This window comes from Quercus robur, chromosome 3 (assembly GCF_932294415.1).
Source record: "Quercus robur chromosome 3, dhQueRobu3.1, whole genome shotgun sequence".
In the NCBI taxonomy this organism is placed as follows: Eukaryota; Viridiplantae; Streptophyta; class Magnoliopsida; order Fagales; family Fagaceae; genus Quercus; species Quercus robur.
The window spans coordinates 59,349,458-59,365,058 of NC_065536.1; the positions used below are offsets into that span (position 1 = coordinate 59,349,458).

The 15,601-nt window shown below is 34.0% G+C and overlaps 1 protein-coding gene across 1 annotated transcript; it reads right to left on the reverse strand.

The window, feature by feature from the left end:
* Positions 1-837: 837 nt before the first annotated feature.
* On the reverse strand, positions 838-8,090 carry LOC126718623 (pyruvate dehydrogenase E1 component subunit alpha, mitochondrial). Its single transcript, XM_050420926.1, has 8 exons — positions 7,257-8,090; positions 7,088-7,167; positions 5,189-5,266; positions 2,335-2,430; positions 2,167-2,238; positions 1,838-1,891; positions 1,616-1,681; positions 838-1,173 (listed from the first exon to the last, which is right to left on the reverse strand). The coding sequence occupies exons 1-8, from the start codon at positions 7,954-7,956 to the stop codon at positions 1,129-1,131; spliced, it is 1,191 nt and encodes a 396-aa protein (XP_050276883.1). The 5' UTR covers positions 7,957-8,090; the 3' UTR covers positions 838-1,128.
* Between the last annotated feature and the right edge of the window lie 7,511 nt (positions 8,091-15,601).

Sequence of the window (15,601 nt, forward strand, 5' to 3'; positions counted from 1 at the left end):
GTTGTTATTATGGGCAAGAATGTAATTTCAGTGGTAGACTCAAATTAAACATATAATGTATGTAGCACTTCTCTAGAAATAAACCTATTTTGAGATAGAAAAATGTTACGTCCACAACATTTTTCACAACAAATCTTAAGTGATAAAGTATTATTAGTTGTTATTGTTGGGGGCAAAAAAGTAATCTCAGTGATAGGTTCAAATTTGAATCAATAACAACTAACCACCTATAATTTATTGTGAAAATATTATGAACGTAACACTTCTATTTGAGATAACATCAAAATAATGTGTTTGAAAATATTTTTTGTATCTAATTTAGGAAAAACTAAACCATTATAACATACTCTATTTTTTTTATGGGACCAATAAAACATACTAATTTAAGTTTTATTTGGTATGATATGAAAACAATTTCTAAAAGTTACTTTCAAACACAACCAAACTCCATCAATCCATCCCAGTTTCTTATCAAACTGAAACTCATAGGGAAATAGGATGTCCTTAGCGATGTGCACAACGAAACACAATTTTCATATATAAAATCCACAATGCGTTCAAGCTTCCATTCCATAACACCACTTGTAAACACCACAAACACGAAGCATAAGAAGACAATACATGACCCCCAAAGAAAATAGATGACAAATGCCAATAGTTTTATTTATTTAAAAATGAGAATACAGCTTGTCCACTTGAAATTTAGGTAGCAGCAAGAAGACAATCCCACAACTTGAAACCACCCCCACAAAACTAATAAAAATAAAACCGAATGATGCCAACAATTAAAAGAAACAAGTGTAGTATCCAAAAAACAGAAGAAAAAAGAAACCAGTAGAACAGGAAAACTCCTTATCCTTCAATGCTTATATTTAGCTTTTCAGTACCGCAACAATATTCATATCAATCACAAAAATATCAGAATGTAGCCTCTTCAAAATATAAGGCAGAATGTAACGACGACTCCCGCCGCAGAGCTACAGAAGAATATTTTCCTATACAAAACACCAAGTGAAATTCAAACCTTTTATTCTTTTCCTAATTTAGCAGGTTTGGTTTTTCTTGGGAGAGGAAGGGAGTGTTGAAGGGGCTTTTGCAATTTCCGCAATTTCCCACATGGATGTTAAATTATGGAAGCACAGCTCTGACTTCTTTCCTATCTGCTCCAAATGCCTGCAACCGAAATTCCTTTAAATCAACATCATACCAAGTAGAAAGACTGATCACTGTACAGCTTCATCCATTAGTTAAATGACCCAGCAGAAAAAGTTGTAAAGCAAGAAAATTCTCCTCCATTCCAAATAAGCAGTTAAGGTAATGACAAATCACTCATATGATCAAAAGGTTTATATCCTTATCAAGTGATACTTCATTGCATTTAGCGGGTGTTTTCAATATGCAGGATTTTCTTTAGTTATTTATATTTACTGGTAATTATACGGCACTAAATGGGTTTTTGAAGTTTGAACCCACAGCCTCACCCTCCACATTGGTCTTACAAGGGAAGGTGCCTTTAGAGCTAGAACTCCTTGAAATATTCTGGGTTTTAAAATGGAATAAACCAATAAAAGACAATGGAGAACGAAGTATACATAAATGAAGAAAAAAACTGTACCTCAACTCCATAACCTTTTGCATACACGTTAGTAAAGAGTTCATGAGGCTCAGGCATTGGACTTTCCTGGAAGCATTGGAAGAATAATAAAAAATACACCATCAGGAATTTGAACCATTCGAAGATGTTTCATAAGTTGCAAATATGCAAGCCATAAATAGGAACAAGAACAGCAAAATAGTTTCAAAACTAAAACTGTAAGTCTGCAATAGTGCTTCCTACCTTGGCTTGAGCAATGGCATCATCAACTAGTTTTCTCACTTCCTTCTCAGTATCCTGCAGAGGGGGGAAAATGAAAATGCTGTTCAGTTCTGTTCCATCATTTTATATTCAAATTTCTGAACTCATTTTGAATGTGAAAGCCTACTTCCAAGAAGACAACACTAGTCGAGATCAGTCCCCAACATCCTTATATGATGAAGAAGAGGGGAGCTAGAATTCAATAGTTGTATCTAAATCCCAATCATAGAAATTTTCACACCAGTCCGTGTTTCAAAATATTTAAACCCAATCATGCAAATTTAATTAGGAATTCATGTGTCATTAATTACCTTTAGCTCCTTTTCAGTAGCTAGATCATGAGATAAGATCAGCTTTCTTATTCTTTCAATTGGATCACGCTCCTAGAATCAGTGGCAAAAAGAAGTTTAGACTAATCCTTCTAAATGAAATTAACAGATGCATCCCATTGGGAAAAGGAGTATCAGTTATAAATCAACCTGTCTCACACCAGAAATCTCATCACGAGTACGGTAGGTGCTTCCAGGATCAGACATGGAATGACCATGGTACCTGTAAGTGTCCATTTCAAGAATCTGAACACCAGCATCAAGCACAGATCAATTAATAAGTCCATAGATCATAGAAGGATCTAAATATTGCAAAATGGAAACAATACCAGCAACTTTTACTTCTAAGCCACATTTATTTTACGAACCATTATTTCATCAAGTGCATACATCATTATATCACAAAGTGTAAGTAGAGTTATATTAAAGTTGGGACAATCATAGAACTTCGTACAAGAAGCAGAATATAGTAATTTGATATATGACAAATGAAACCATATCTATTCTTATTGGTAGAAGGATCTAAAATGAAGCCCAGATCAAGACCTTAAATTTTTTCAAGATGCATCCAACCCAACAAAAAAGTGTTACTCCAACTCTTAATTACTCAACAAGTTGCAGTTCTTATCCAATGCACATCCAGTTTATTGCTTGGATCAAACACCCCTAACTTGTTTCCAAAAGAATCATGCTTTCCCTTCCATGGTAAACCAAATCTGCAAGAGCAACTCTTAAAACTAGAGGCAGCAAAACTTTTGGTTCTTGGGTGGGTAGGAGAATCAAGGATATTTTATGATGGTAGAATACCTATTAAGTTAAAAGGGAAAATTTTATATAAGACTGCTATGAGATCAGCCTAACTATACTCTATGGTACTGAATGTTGGCTATTAACAAGCAACATGTTCATAGAATGAGTCACAAGTGTAGTTGAAATGAGTGTTGAGGTTGATCAGAAAAAATACAAGGTTAAGAGACGAAATATGAATTCAAATTCATTTAAAGATAAGAGTGGCTCCTATTAATGAAAAGAGAAAGAGTTTCTTAAAGTAGTTTGTTCATGAGCAAAGGAGTACAATTAATGTACCATTGAGAAAAAGTAATTTGATTCAAGGGAACAAAAGTGGTAAAGGAACCCCTACATTGGTAGAAATATTAAAAAGGTATAAGTTAATTTGAAAAGTGACAGAGAATATGATTTCATAAAGAATAGAATTGCAAAGAAAAACAATTGAGACCGATTCTGATTAATCTGTCAAAGATCCATAGCCATTAGGACCAAGGTTTTTTTTTTTTTTTTAATTGCATATTTGCTTCTTGCTCAAATTATCCAATTGTTTTTATTTTTGGTAAGTCCAAATTATCCAATTAATTCATGAAATAAATTATCCCTAGCACAAACAATTGTCATCACCTCCCTCCAAACCATTAATTACGATCAAGTTGGAGATAATCAATAAAGTCCACAACTTCAAGCAAATTCTGTTTCTAGATTTTTTTTAATAAGAGAAATGTAGGGACAATCCTTTGCTCAGACTGCAAAAACTAGAGCAGCAGAGCAGTCATGACATCCCCCCAAATAGTTTTGGTAATGTGCGCCTATCGCACTATCATCATCATCATGATAGTGCGCCACGATAAACCTCTCCCGTGGAAATACCACGCCACCCCTTCCTCAAGAGGGAAGCGCTCGGCCTTAGGCACTAACAATTACATTTCTAGATACTAAGCTCCTATTCTAGCAGTCAGATCCAAGCTACAAAAATAAATTTGGAGGACCCACTAGAAGCCCTCCTACATGGGATGCCCGTCATTGAGATTATCTATAGCAGTATTTGTTTCCTCAGTTCATAAATTAAAATATGCAATTAAGAACAAAGTGAATCCATTGAGTCATAGACCGCCATATCTTGTGGTATAAGGTAAGAGCTAAGAAAATACTTCTTTTTTTTCCAGACTATATGATGCAGGACAAAGGGTGAGAAATAGAAAAAAGGGAAAAGAAAGAAGAAACAGGATAAATCCTAGGCTTCACCACCTAGAATTTGCCTAAAAACCCTAAGCTTTGCCACCTAAGAGTGCTTGGAATCACCACCAAGCTTAGAGAAACATCTCTAATAAGAATTTCTATTCAAACTGCACAGCCCAAAACACTTCATACCGCCCTTTTATTAATAGCGCTTATAAAAAAGGAAAGTCAATGTTGCAAAAATACATCCCACCAAATCCTCTGCAAATTTACATCCCATAATTAAGTCCAAAATTCAAATGCGATGACCCAACATGGAAAATCAGAAATAATCCCTAAATAGGAAAAACATCTCGGTGTCCACATCACTATATAAATATAAACATGTATCCTGTTAAACTCAAACCAATATATTACCCACAAATAAATATACAAATTTGTTTGACCAATGAACTCTATCTCAAATTATACCTCCTCTCATATATATATATATATGTGTGTGTGTGTGTGTGTGTGTGTAAAAGCTTTTATTAAACAAAGCCAATCCAAAATTAAACCTCCTCTCATTGTAAGAGATTATGGAGGATTAGGTCATGGGTTCAAGTGAGACGCACTATGTGCATGAATAATATCAATCTCTATATGTGTAAGTGTGTTTTGGATCAAGTAGAATAGCAAATAAGGGTTTGCGGTGACACATCCAAGAAGTTGGATAAAAAAAAAAAAAAATCTTGAACTTGGTTTTTTTGTCATATATAAATATATGTACACGAGCATCCAAAGAGTTTGCATTGCTCTGCTAATTACGTATTTCACCTATTTAGATGTCAAGGATAGGAGCTGATCTAAAAATATAAAATGGCCCTAGATACAGTAACAGTGAAAAAAAATCATGCAGTTGGTAGTAATGATAATCAAAAGCATTTTTGAGTACTAAGTACTAACGACTACACAAAACAATCAAATTCCCATCAATAATTTTTTCCAAAAGGAATTTGGAAAACATAATTGCAAAACAGCCAAATAAATTACTCACAATGGGCCCATTCTTTAAAGCATGTTCCTTGGCAAATTTGCATGCCTGTTTCACAGCAAGGGCATCCATGCCATCTACCTGTTTACAAACATAAAAAATACATGACAAACATTAGCAATATTTAAAAAAAAAAAAAACTTATAAGTTGTCCACAAAATACCCACATATCTCCAATTAGTCTAGCCTTACAACTATTTTTTAATGGAACATAACATGATCTCTCCAGAAGGCCCTAATTCTAGTTCTACTCAAAGAATCCACTCCAAAATGACCAAATATTCACAATAAATATATAAAATATACTCGCATATGTAAACATACTACATAAAGTTCACCAATAAACATGGATGTCTATCAGGAACTTTAATCCCTGCAGTCCTGCACTCACCACAGGGTGCACTAATAAATTTTAGATCAGCAGTCTCTCAAACAATATAATTCTTGAAATGTTAATCCTCTAGAAACGGTATAACATATCCAAATATCAGTTGAAATAAGAATTTGTGTACAACTCAAAGTGAAAACTTTGCAGACCACAAGTTTGCAACATGTCATGAGAGAGAAAGTAACCTCTCCAATCAGGTGCAATGCTCCTCGAACACCACACTTTTGAGGGGAGGAAAAAGCAACTCCACCCAGGGGGAGGGGGTGATTAAAGAATAATAATACAAGTTACATGAGGAATACCTTTTTTATATAATAGAAGCATACCAGCATCTTAATGGTTTTTTAATATAATCAGCGGCAACAATCCTTTTTTTTTTTTTAATGGTCAATGTATTGAGCAGAATTTGCTATCACAACCTCACACTTCATCAATTCTTATGGCAAATGGAAGTGCCATTTGAGGCTAAGCCTATTGGCATGACTATCAAGATGAGAATCGTAAAAGACTTCCAAAATCCAAGTTGCATATGGTATCTTAAAGCTGAACATGCACTAGTAGGCAGTCCATCTTTCAAAGTTAAAGCAGCTTAACCATATCTGAAACCCACTGACATTCACAATTTATGACAATTCACAAGTCCCATTCATAGGCAGACCTCAAAAACTTGGACAAAAAAGGATGATAACACTTGCATCCTTGAATATGTCCTACCTAAATAATCAATAAATTTGGCTCCAGGCAGCGCAGTAGAGTAGCGATGTACCAAAACAATTGTACAATATTGATCAAAAGAATTAATAAATTACAAAGACTTGCTCGGCTTCTAACAGATTACTCAAAAACATCACTTTTTTTAATCTATCAATTACCAAACCAATGACTCATAAACTCTAAAGCTACACAATCATAATTCAATAGCCATCCACAAAATAGTTGACTGATAAACTTTTAAGCTTCACACTCATAATTCAAACACCCTCATTATAGCATAAATTTCATTTCTAGAAATAGCCCACAAAATGGTTTACTAATAAACTTTTAAGGTTCAAACAGCCCACAAAATAGTTGACCAATAAACTTTTAAGCTTCATACTCATAATTCAAACACCCATATCACAATATACATTTCTAGAAACAGCCCACAAAATAAAAACTACCAACAAACTTGTTAGTATTATATATCAGAATATTCCGACCAAGAGGCTCGTAGCTCATCTGGCACCTCCTGGTGTTTCCAACAAAGACATCTAGCGTTCAAATCCCCCACTCCCATTGTAACTATCAAATTATATTCCTATAAACAAGTAGACCATGGTTTAGCAATACCACTCGTAACAAACTTCTATATAGCAAAGATATAGCAATTTGGGGCTTACTACTTTAATTCTCTTCCTTCTACTTTTCTCTCTTCTCCCTATATTATTCCATTTCCGTCTTTCTATATTATAAAAACTAAGCAGAATCTACAAAATTTAACAATCCAGTAAAAATTAACATGAGTTAAAAGTCACCTTCAATCCAGGAACATAGTCTCCACGCTTGTAATAAGATGGACTCTTCGCTGCTCTCCACTCCGCAGTTCCCATACCATCTTCAAAAACCAAACAAATCCAAATCACACAAAACCAATAAAGTCAAAATCTCAAATTAAATTTTAACCTAAAATCGACAATTCCTTACAGTGATTATTCTCGCAGACCAAAATCGCAGGCAGATCCCAAAGCGCAGAGATATTCAAAGCCTCAAACAACTGTCCCTGATTGGCAGCACCGTCACCGTACAAAGCAAACGTAACTGTTCCATCCTTCTTGTATTTCTGTGCAAAAGCCAATCCACAACCTAGCGGAACCTGAGCTCCGACGATTCCATGTCCGCCGTAAAACCCCGAGTCCTTCTTGTAAAAATGCATAGATCCTCCTTTTCCTTTGGAGCAACCGTGTATGCGGCCCATGAGCTCGGAGAAAACCTCCAACAAAGTTCCACCGCGGCCGAGAAAAGTACAGTGATCGCGATAAGCGGTGATGATGCTATCTTTCTTCGTGATCGCCGCCTCCATGCCGACGGCGACGGCCTCTTGGCCGTCGTATAGGTGGCAAAACCCGCGGATCAGTTTGGCCTTGTAGAGCGAGTCGGCGGCGATCTCCATGCGGCGCATCGTCGCCATGTCGCGGAAGAAGGAGAGGAGCTCCGACGGCGTGGTATCGACGGAGCGCGACGGCGATTCGCATTTGTGGGAGGTGAAGGGAACGGAGGTCTCGATCGTGAGGGTTCTGGTGTCGTCGGTCGAGAGTTGGCGGCGGAGATTTGGGGAGAGGAAGGCGGAGATAGGGCGGAGGAGATTGGAGCGCGAGGTTGAAGAGGCTACGTGTGCTAAGGCCATCTCGATCGTTTTGGATGATCGTTCTGGCCCTGTGAAGAGAGAGAGCGAGAGAGAGAGAGAGAGAGAGTGAAGAGGTGAAATGAAATGAGTACGGAACTCGGTCCTGCTTGGTAGGCTACTGAAAAGTCTGAAATGCTTGGGGGTCTTTTCTCTCGCTTTTTATTTTAATTTTTTTCCGACAAAAACAAAACAAAAATGGTTGCTTTTTTTTTTTTTTAATTCAGATATTTAAAATTAAAACACCAATTAGGTTGAACTAATTCAATGCTTGATACGGGTTTGGTAACTATATATATATAAGCACCAAATCTTCCTTAACAAATTTCAAGTTTATTTTAAAATAAATTTTAACCTATAATATCTGTTCTTAATAAAAAATTCCTAAGCTAAATTTAGGCAAGGGTTCACCCTAGCATAAAAAGACAAAAGAGGTATGAATTATATTGACAAAAAAATTTGGTGACTCTCTCACTCACTCTAGGCTTGTAGCTATAAGTAAGGGCAAAACTAATGCTTCCTTCAGCCTTGTTGCATATAACTAAAAATCATTAATAACAGAGTCACTTTATCAAATATTGACTTTCTTTAATCTATAAAATATTTTCTTGCTAGTAAGTAGGCATCAAGGGTAAGCAAAAATGTGGTGCGCGTGGCGGGGTAGGTGAGGTGTTTTAGGTTTTAATTTTTGTTTGGCTGCGGCACAAACTCCCAACGGTCTTTTCACCCAGTAGATCCATCCAAAAGGGTGGGTCAGATCAGATCTACGAGATACGTAATAGTAAATAGTATCTTCTATCTTGTGCAGTACTACAGTCTCCATCCATTGCGATTGGTGTCCTCATTGTATGGGTTCATCATTTCAACGTACATGGTCCTCACTTGTTTTTATGAGACATCTGTTAAATCAGAACACCAAACCTTCTTTTCTTTTCTTTTTTGAATTTTTTTTTCCTATTATCATCGTGGTACATTGTAAATAGTAAAAAAATAAAAATAAAATTATATCCATGTAAAAATAACAAAAATTCCACTATAATTTGACACATAAGATAATTATGCTAAAAATTGTAACAATTTATGTAATATTAGAATGATTTTTTAAAAAAAATGCTTCCCTTCAAAAGATAAAGATTTTACTCCAAATTCAATGTAATAAAATAGCAATTAGCGCCTAAGAGCATCCATAGCAGCTTTCTTAAATGTGTTAAATGCTATAATATTTGGCATTTGGTACACCAAACATCAAAAACAGAGTTTTATCAAATGTGTTAAATGTGCTAAACTTTTGTAACATGCTACAGTACCGTCTCAAATATGAGACGGTACGGACAACAATTGCAAAATCTATATTGTTATTTTATTCCCATTTTCTCTCTCCTCATCACAGATATTTGAGACAGTACGGACAACAATTGCAAAATATATATTGTTATTTTATTCCCGTTTTCTCTCTCCTCATCACAGATATCTCTCTCTCCGTCTTCTCATCTCTGTCTTCTCTATTCGTTTTCCACAGCATGTCAATCACCAAAGGCCACCATTCGACGCTGCCAACCATCTGTCTTCTCTATTCCGCTTCGGGTTTTTTTTTTTTTTTTTTTGTTCGTTCACGTTTTTTTGGCTGTGGTTTGATGGGTGGGTTGGGTAATGGGTGTGGTTTGATAGGTGGGTTGGGTAATGGGAGGGTTCGAATGGGCAGATTGGTGGTGGGTGGGTTGAGATGGTGATGAGTGGATCGGTGGTGGTGGGTGGGTCGACTGGTGATGGGTGAATCGATGGTGGCGTCGATCTCTGTTCTAATTTGTTTTTGTTTTTGTTTTTCTGTTTTAGTGGTTGTGATTTGATGGTGGATTCGGCGGCGATTGTGGGGTTTTTTTTTTTTGTCCCTGGTGATTGTGGCCGTAACAATTTTTTTGGTGATTATGGCCGCAACAATTTTTCTGGTTGTTGTTGTTGTTGATGATGATGATGATGGGGGAGAAATTTAATATATTATTTTTATGTGTTGTAAATATTATTTTAATGTATAGAATTGAAGAATAAAACATTTGATAAATGAGATATTGTAAAATGATATGATAAAATAATAAAGTAGGCTTTTGGTGTGTCAAAATGACATTTTTTATAAGACAGCAGCTACGGATGCTCTAACTCTACTGTTAGTTTGCTCGCCAATAATGATTCCTCAAATGTTGTTGATGATTGCAGGACCTTACTAAACCAAATTCCCCACGAAAGATCAATCATTCGTTTAGAGAAGCCAACTCTTGTATTGATTTTCTTTGCATGGATGGTTGTCCACAAGACTTCCTTATTTTGAATAATACTCCTACGGAGTTAGCTTTTGATGCATGACTTTACTAGTCTATGATGTAACACAATTTGTATAGATACTGCCTCTATGACAGGCTAGTTTTCTTACATATATAATATCCCTATTACCCCCCCTCCCCAAAAAAAGACCATGCAAAATTGCAAATTTCAGACCAATTCTATAATAATAATAATGAAAATTTGTAAGTTAATTGATAATATTATGGTTAATCAGTTTGTTGGAAATGTGATAGAGTGTGGGTTTAGAGATAATTGAATGAGTGTATTGGAGGTTAGAATTCCTTACCAACAATTTAGAAATGAATGGTGTACATGTACCCCAAATTAGGGTATTTTCCATTTAAAACTTCTGAATGATAATTATATTGAAATGATGTATTTCAGTGAAATGTATTATAAAAATGCTTTATGACAGAATGTATGTTATATATTTATTTATATAAATATATATATATTAATTGTGTTTGGTTACTTTGCTATTATGCTAATATTTTTATTAAAAAAGGAATTATGTAAAATGAAATTGATTTTGATTACCTAGAATGTAGTTTTTTATATATTAAATAATGATTTATTCTAAAAACATTATACAATTTTTTTTAATAAATAATAACCATAACAAAAAATATTCAAGAAAATATTTCCTCCAATTTTAATCCGGATATAAGACATGACATTTAAAACATCCAAAGATCATAAAAGATCAATGTAAATTACACATAATCAAATAAAATGGCACCCATCTCACATTTGGCTAAAGATTAAAGGGAATTTAAGACTTCTAAATGGGACGAGATCTTATCTTGAGATGCCTTACAAACTTAAGTCTAATATATTTACCATCTTTATTTAAAATTTTAAATAGAACTACCCAAAAATAATTTTTAGATATGTCGAAAATTGAAATATAAAATATTGTAAAAAATGTACCAGTTCAATCACTCTATAGTCTTTAGTTGCCAATGTCTAGTCCAGCCTCTCTCGAATCTCCGTTACACCTCGTCTCTAATTGTCCCATCACCCATGTATATACTTGTGAACCCCATGTCAAATTCACACAACCAAACTCATGCATTATTATTTTTTTTATTTTTTATTTTTTTTGTTTTTTAAGAAGACCAAACTCATGCATTTGATGTTCAGGTTTGGCCAATTGACCCAACTTCTCATGTTTTAAAACTATTTTGTTGAAATCTCGACAACAGACCCACGACAAGTTTTAGTTTACCATATTTCTCATCGATTAATTGTTTCCACATGGCCATAAAAACTAGTCATTCGATATTGTCTTCTTTCTTTACCAACATCAATCATCGCTTAAAAAAAAAAAAAAAAAAAAAAAACATCAATCATCGAATCCACACGATGCTTAAGAGTAGCTCATCACAGTTGGACGCATTGTGTTGTTCCATTATCCATATCAAAGCCAAACCACCCAATGACTTTTTTTTGTGAACCACTAAAATATTTTGAAAACCAAGGCTTGCCATTCTTTGATGTTCCAATCGTGTTTGACTTAGAAACTTTACCATAGAGCTCTCTTTTTTCTCTTCATTTTGTAGCCCAAACCCTTCTACATTTGCTTTTGTTTAAATAGGCCTAGGTCGAAAACTTGGGCTAGTACAGGCTCATTGCTCATTCGGGCCCAAAGTTTCTATTTTTTGAGTGTGGGCTTCTGATCACCCTCTTCCATGTGCCTAGAGGCTCATCTAAATTGAGCCTATGTTTTACCTCATTTATTTAGGCCACTAGTTGGACCTAATTAGTCAGTTGACCATTTTTCAATCCACTCATTTTTAGTAATTACAAAATTTAGTTATAAAATTTATTGTAACCTAAAACTATAACATCACTCAATAAAATAAAAATTATTATATATTTTGAAAATCTAATCGTTGAATAGTATTTTATTTACATTCTTAATACACATGTCAAATTTTATATTAATCGAATATTATTTACCATATGATCTATAAGTTTATATTTTACATATAATTTTAAGCTATAAAAACTTGTAATTTAAACAATTTATTAATTAAATAACTATTGATCTTTTAATTTTCTAGAAACTTTGCAAGCATGGTGGATATAAAAAGAAGATGTAATTTAATGGTAGATTTGTCAAAATTCACCTACAATAAAAAGATATTGACTAAGATTGTAGCTAAACTTTGTCTTTCGAGTAATGCTAAAGGCACAAACTATTTTACATTTTATATTTTGAATGTGATATTTTCCTTCCTTATCTATCTCCCTTCAATGCATATTTCCTATATTTCCTATTTGAACACCATATACTAGGATTAGGATCCTTTTGGGCAAAATATATACCTCGTATTTCTTAGCTTTGTTTCCCCATGTGATTTGAGATTGATGAAAGTCAAGTTTGTTAACAATTGGTTTCTTGTGTTTCGATACAAACCTTGGGGCAAGTGTAGCTGAGAGTCCTCCTTCCTCCACCGCACTCCTTACTTCTGACAATGCTATCTCCGGTCACCTTGCCGCTCACCATTCACACCGACCTAGGTTGTCTTCATTTGGGTGTCATGGCTCACAACCACGTCCCACTACTGCCACTCTTCAGTTTCAACCATTATTTTTTCTGGCTTCTCGTTTGTAATAGACAATTGGGCAGACATTTGTATTGAAAGTACACCCAAAACCAAAAGGGAAGGGTGCCTTTGAAGAGGATCTTATTTCACCAGTATATATATATATGTGGGGGCGTTTTTTAGATTTTTTATTCTCATGAGTTGGTCCCGCCAATTCCATCGTCGGATACATCTACCTCTTCCACCACTCCAATTGTCTATCAAATGATATTTGGTTGATTTCATAATATTCAGAATCGGCTGAATGCTAGAGCTGGAAATGTGGTCGCCTAAGGCCCCAAGTAAAAAAAAAAGACCTCCAAATTTTAATTAATAGGATTATTTATAATCAATAAATAAAATAATATTTTTTTACCAGATGAAAAACAAATAAAAAAGAGAGAAAAATACAACGTGCACAATATTTTTCACAACACTTTTACAACTAATGTTAAGTAGTAGGTTATTATTGATGGCAAAAAAATAATAATTATAGTGATATTTTCAAATAGAAAACAAAAAACAACTTAAAACCTAGGATTTATTGTAAAAAATAGTATGAATATTGCACTTCTAAATAGTAATAATAATAATAATAATAAGAGTTGAGTTAGCAAACTTTTACTAGTTCTCATCTAAGTTTACCACTAACACCATTTTTTTACTTACCACTATCAATCTGCCACATCAACAAGTATGAAAAACTTTGTCAAACTTTTTCTGTCTATAAAATTTCTAAAAAAAGAAAAAATTCTACGTAGTTTATATTAATTAGTAGTAATTTTGCATCTAATACAAGATAATCAATTTTCGCCTTGAGCCCCCAAATGCATCAAGCTGCCCCTAATAATATTATGTCACATACACTTTTGAGGCCTTAGAATTTACATGTTATTATTCTAATGTATTTTCTTATTAAATTTCAATTATGTTCTATAATTAAATCATTCATTAGAATATTTATGTTTTTTCTTATTAAAAAATATATATATATATATATCCTACATTAGAATCTCAACACATCATATTTTCTGTAATTGGTAGAATATATAGTTCTATATACAAACACAAGCATAATAAATGCTTAATGCTAAACTATATAATTCCATATGCAAAAACAATCATAATTTATAATTTTCATAATTAAAAAAAATCAAAATATTTTAAACTTTCCCCATTTATTGTCTGGGTTGCTAACTAGTTGATAATCAATATCAAAGTTGAAAGTTGTCAACTCAATTCCAATGGTTGTTTTGGTTTATCCATTAGAATTGAATATTTCGAAATTAGTATATATTCTGATGTACCATTTTGGGATGAGTTCAAGCTACACTTAGTGTAATTCGTATAACTCTTAAGAAATTACACATTTTTTATACCGTAGATTTCTAATAGATCTAACACCCAATGAGGTCTATGGAAAGTAATAAATGAGGATAGAAAAAAAAAAAAAACCGTTATTAATTAGGTAAATAAGGTGGAAAGCAATAATCATTTAATACTATTTTTCCTACCGTTTGATCTATTAGAAATCTATGGTACAAAAAAAGTGTAACTCCATAAGAGTTACACCTATTTTAAGCTGTAGATTTCTAAAAAATCAAACAGTTAAAAGATATGTGCAAAGCATTCAATGCGGTGGTAGCAGCTTTCTTCCCAGATATTTCTTAATTCTCTATTGACTCACCTCTCTTTGAAGCTTATCCTCCCAAGCCTGGTTGCCCACTGCCCAGTACTTGATAGGTAGTCAGACTTTAGGCTTCCACTCTGTTGGTTGAGGAAGGGTAGCTCCTCGGACAACGTCACCTGCTTATTATGACCAGACCTCTTTCTCGACCCAACAATCTACTTGTCTTCACCAATACTTGTCCGTCCTTAGGCTCTTTGAAGTTCTCGGGTGCGGCCCACAACCCAATATCCTTATCTGGGCCTTTCATCCCTACAATACTCAAATCCAATTTCTATTGGTGGTGTTTCCATTGGTGCTTGAATGGATATTCTCCAGTAAGCTAGATGATGAAAAGACTTGGTGAAGTTGGTTGCTAACTGGAGTTTGAAGGGCTCAAGTACACAGGAAGAAATAGAATTGGAGGGTTTATGTTTATTTTAGTGGAGATTTCCGATGAGTTGTCGGGGGAGAGGTTTTTACGCTCGGTGCTCGAGTTTTCCACTTCCTAAACATGTTTTGGTGTTTAGTGTGGTTTGCTTGCTTTTACCTCTATTTCCTTTACACTACTATATTGCCATGCTTTGTATAGTGTAGCTTGTTTTGTTTGGAAATTGGTTAAGTCATTTACACTTGGACTAATATGTTTAGTTTAGTTTAGTTTAAAATTGATAAAACCGTAAAAAGTTTGCTTTAAATATTTTAAATACTTGCTAGGGATAATATAGCACATTTCATAATATATATATATTTATTTTATTTATTTTTATTTTTTTGAGAAAGTAATATATATATTTATATAACTTTGAGTTTTTCATGTTACAAATACAATAGTTTAAGCTTCGCCCCTCAAACAACATTTCCCGGTTCTACACTTGTAGAGGTGTTACCTTAACAATATTTTAATTTTTTTTTACATTAAATCCTAAGTAGTTAGGTGTTATAATATTTTGAACATTAAATTTTTTTCACATACATTTACTCACTAAAAAAAAAATCGTAAAACGACGACAATGACCTCGTCCCAACAAAATGCATTATCCAAACACAATAA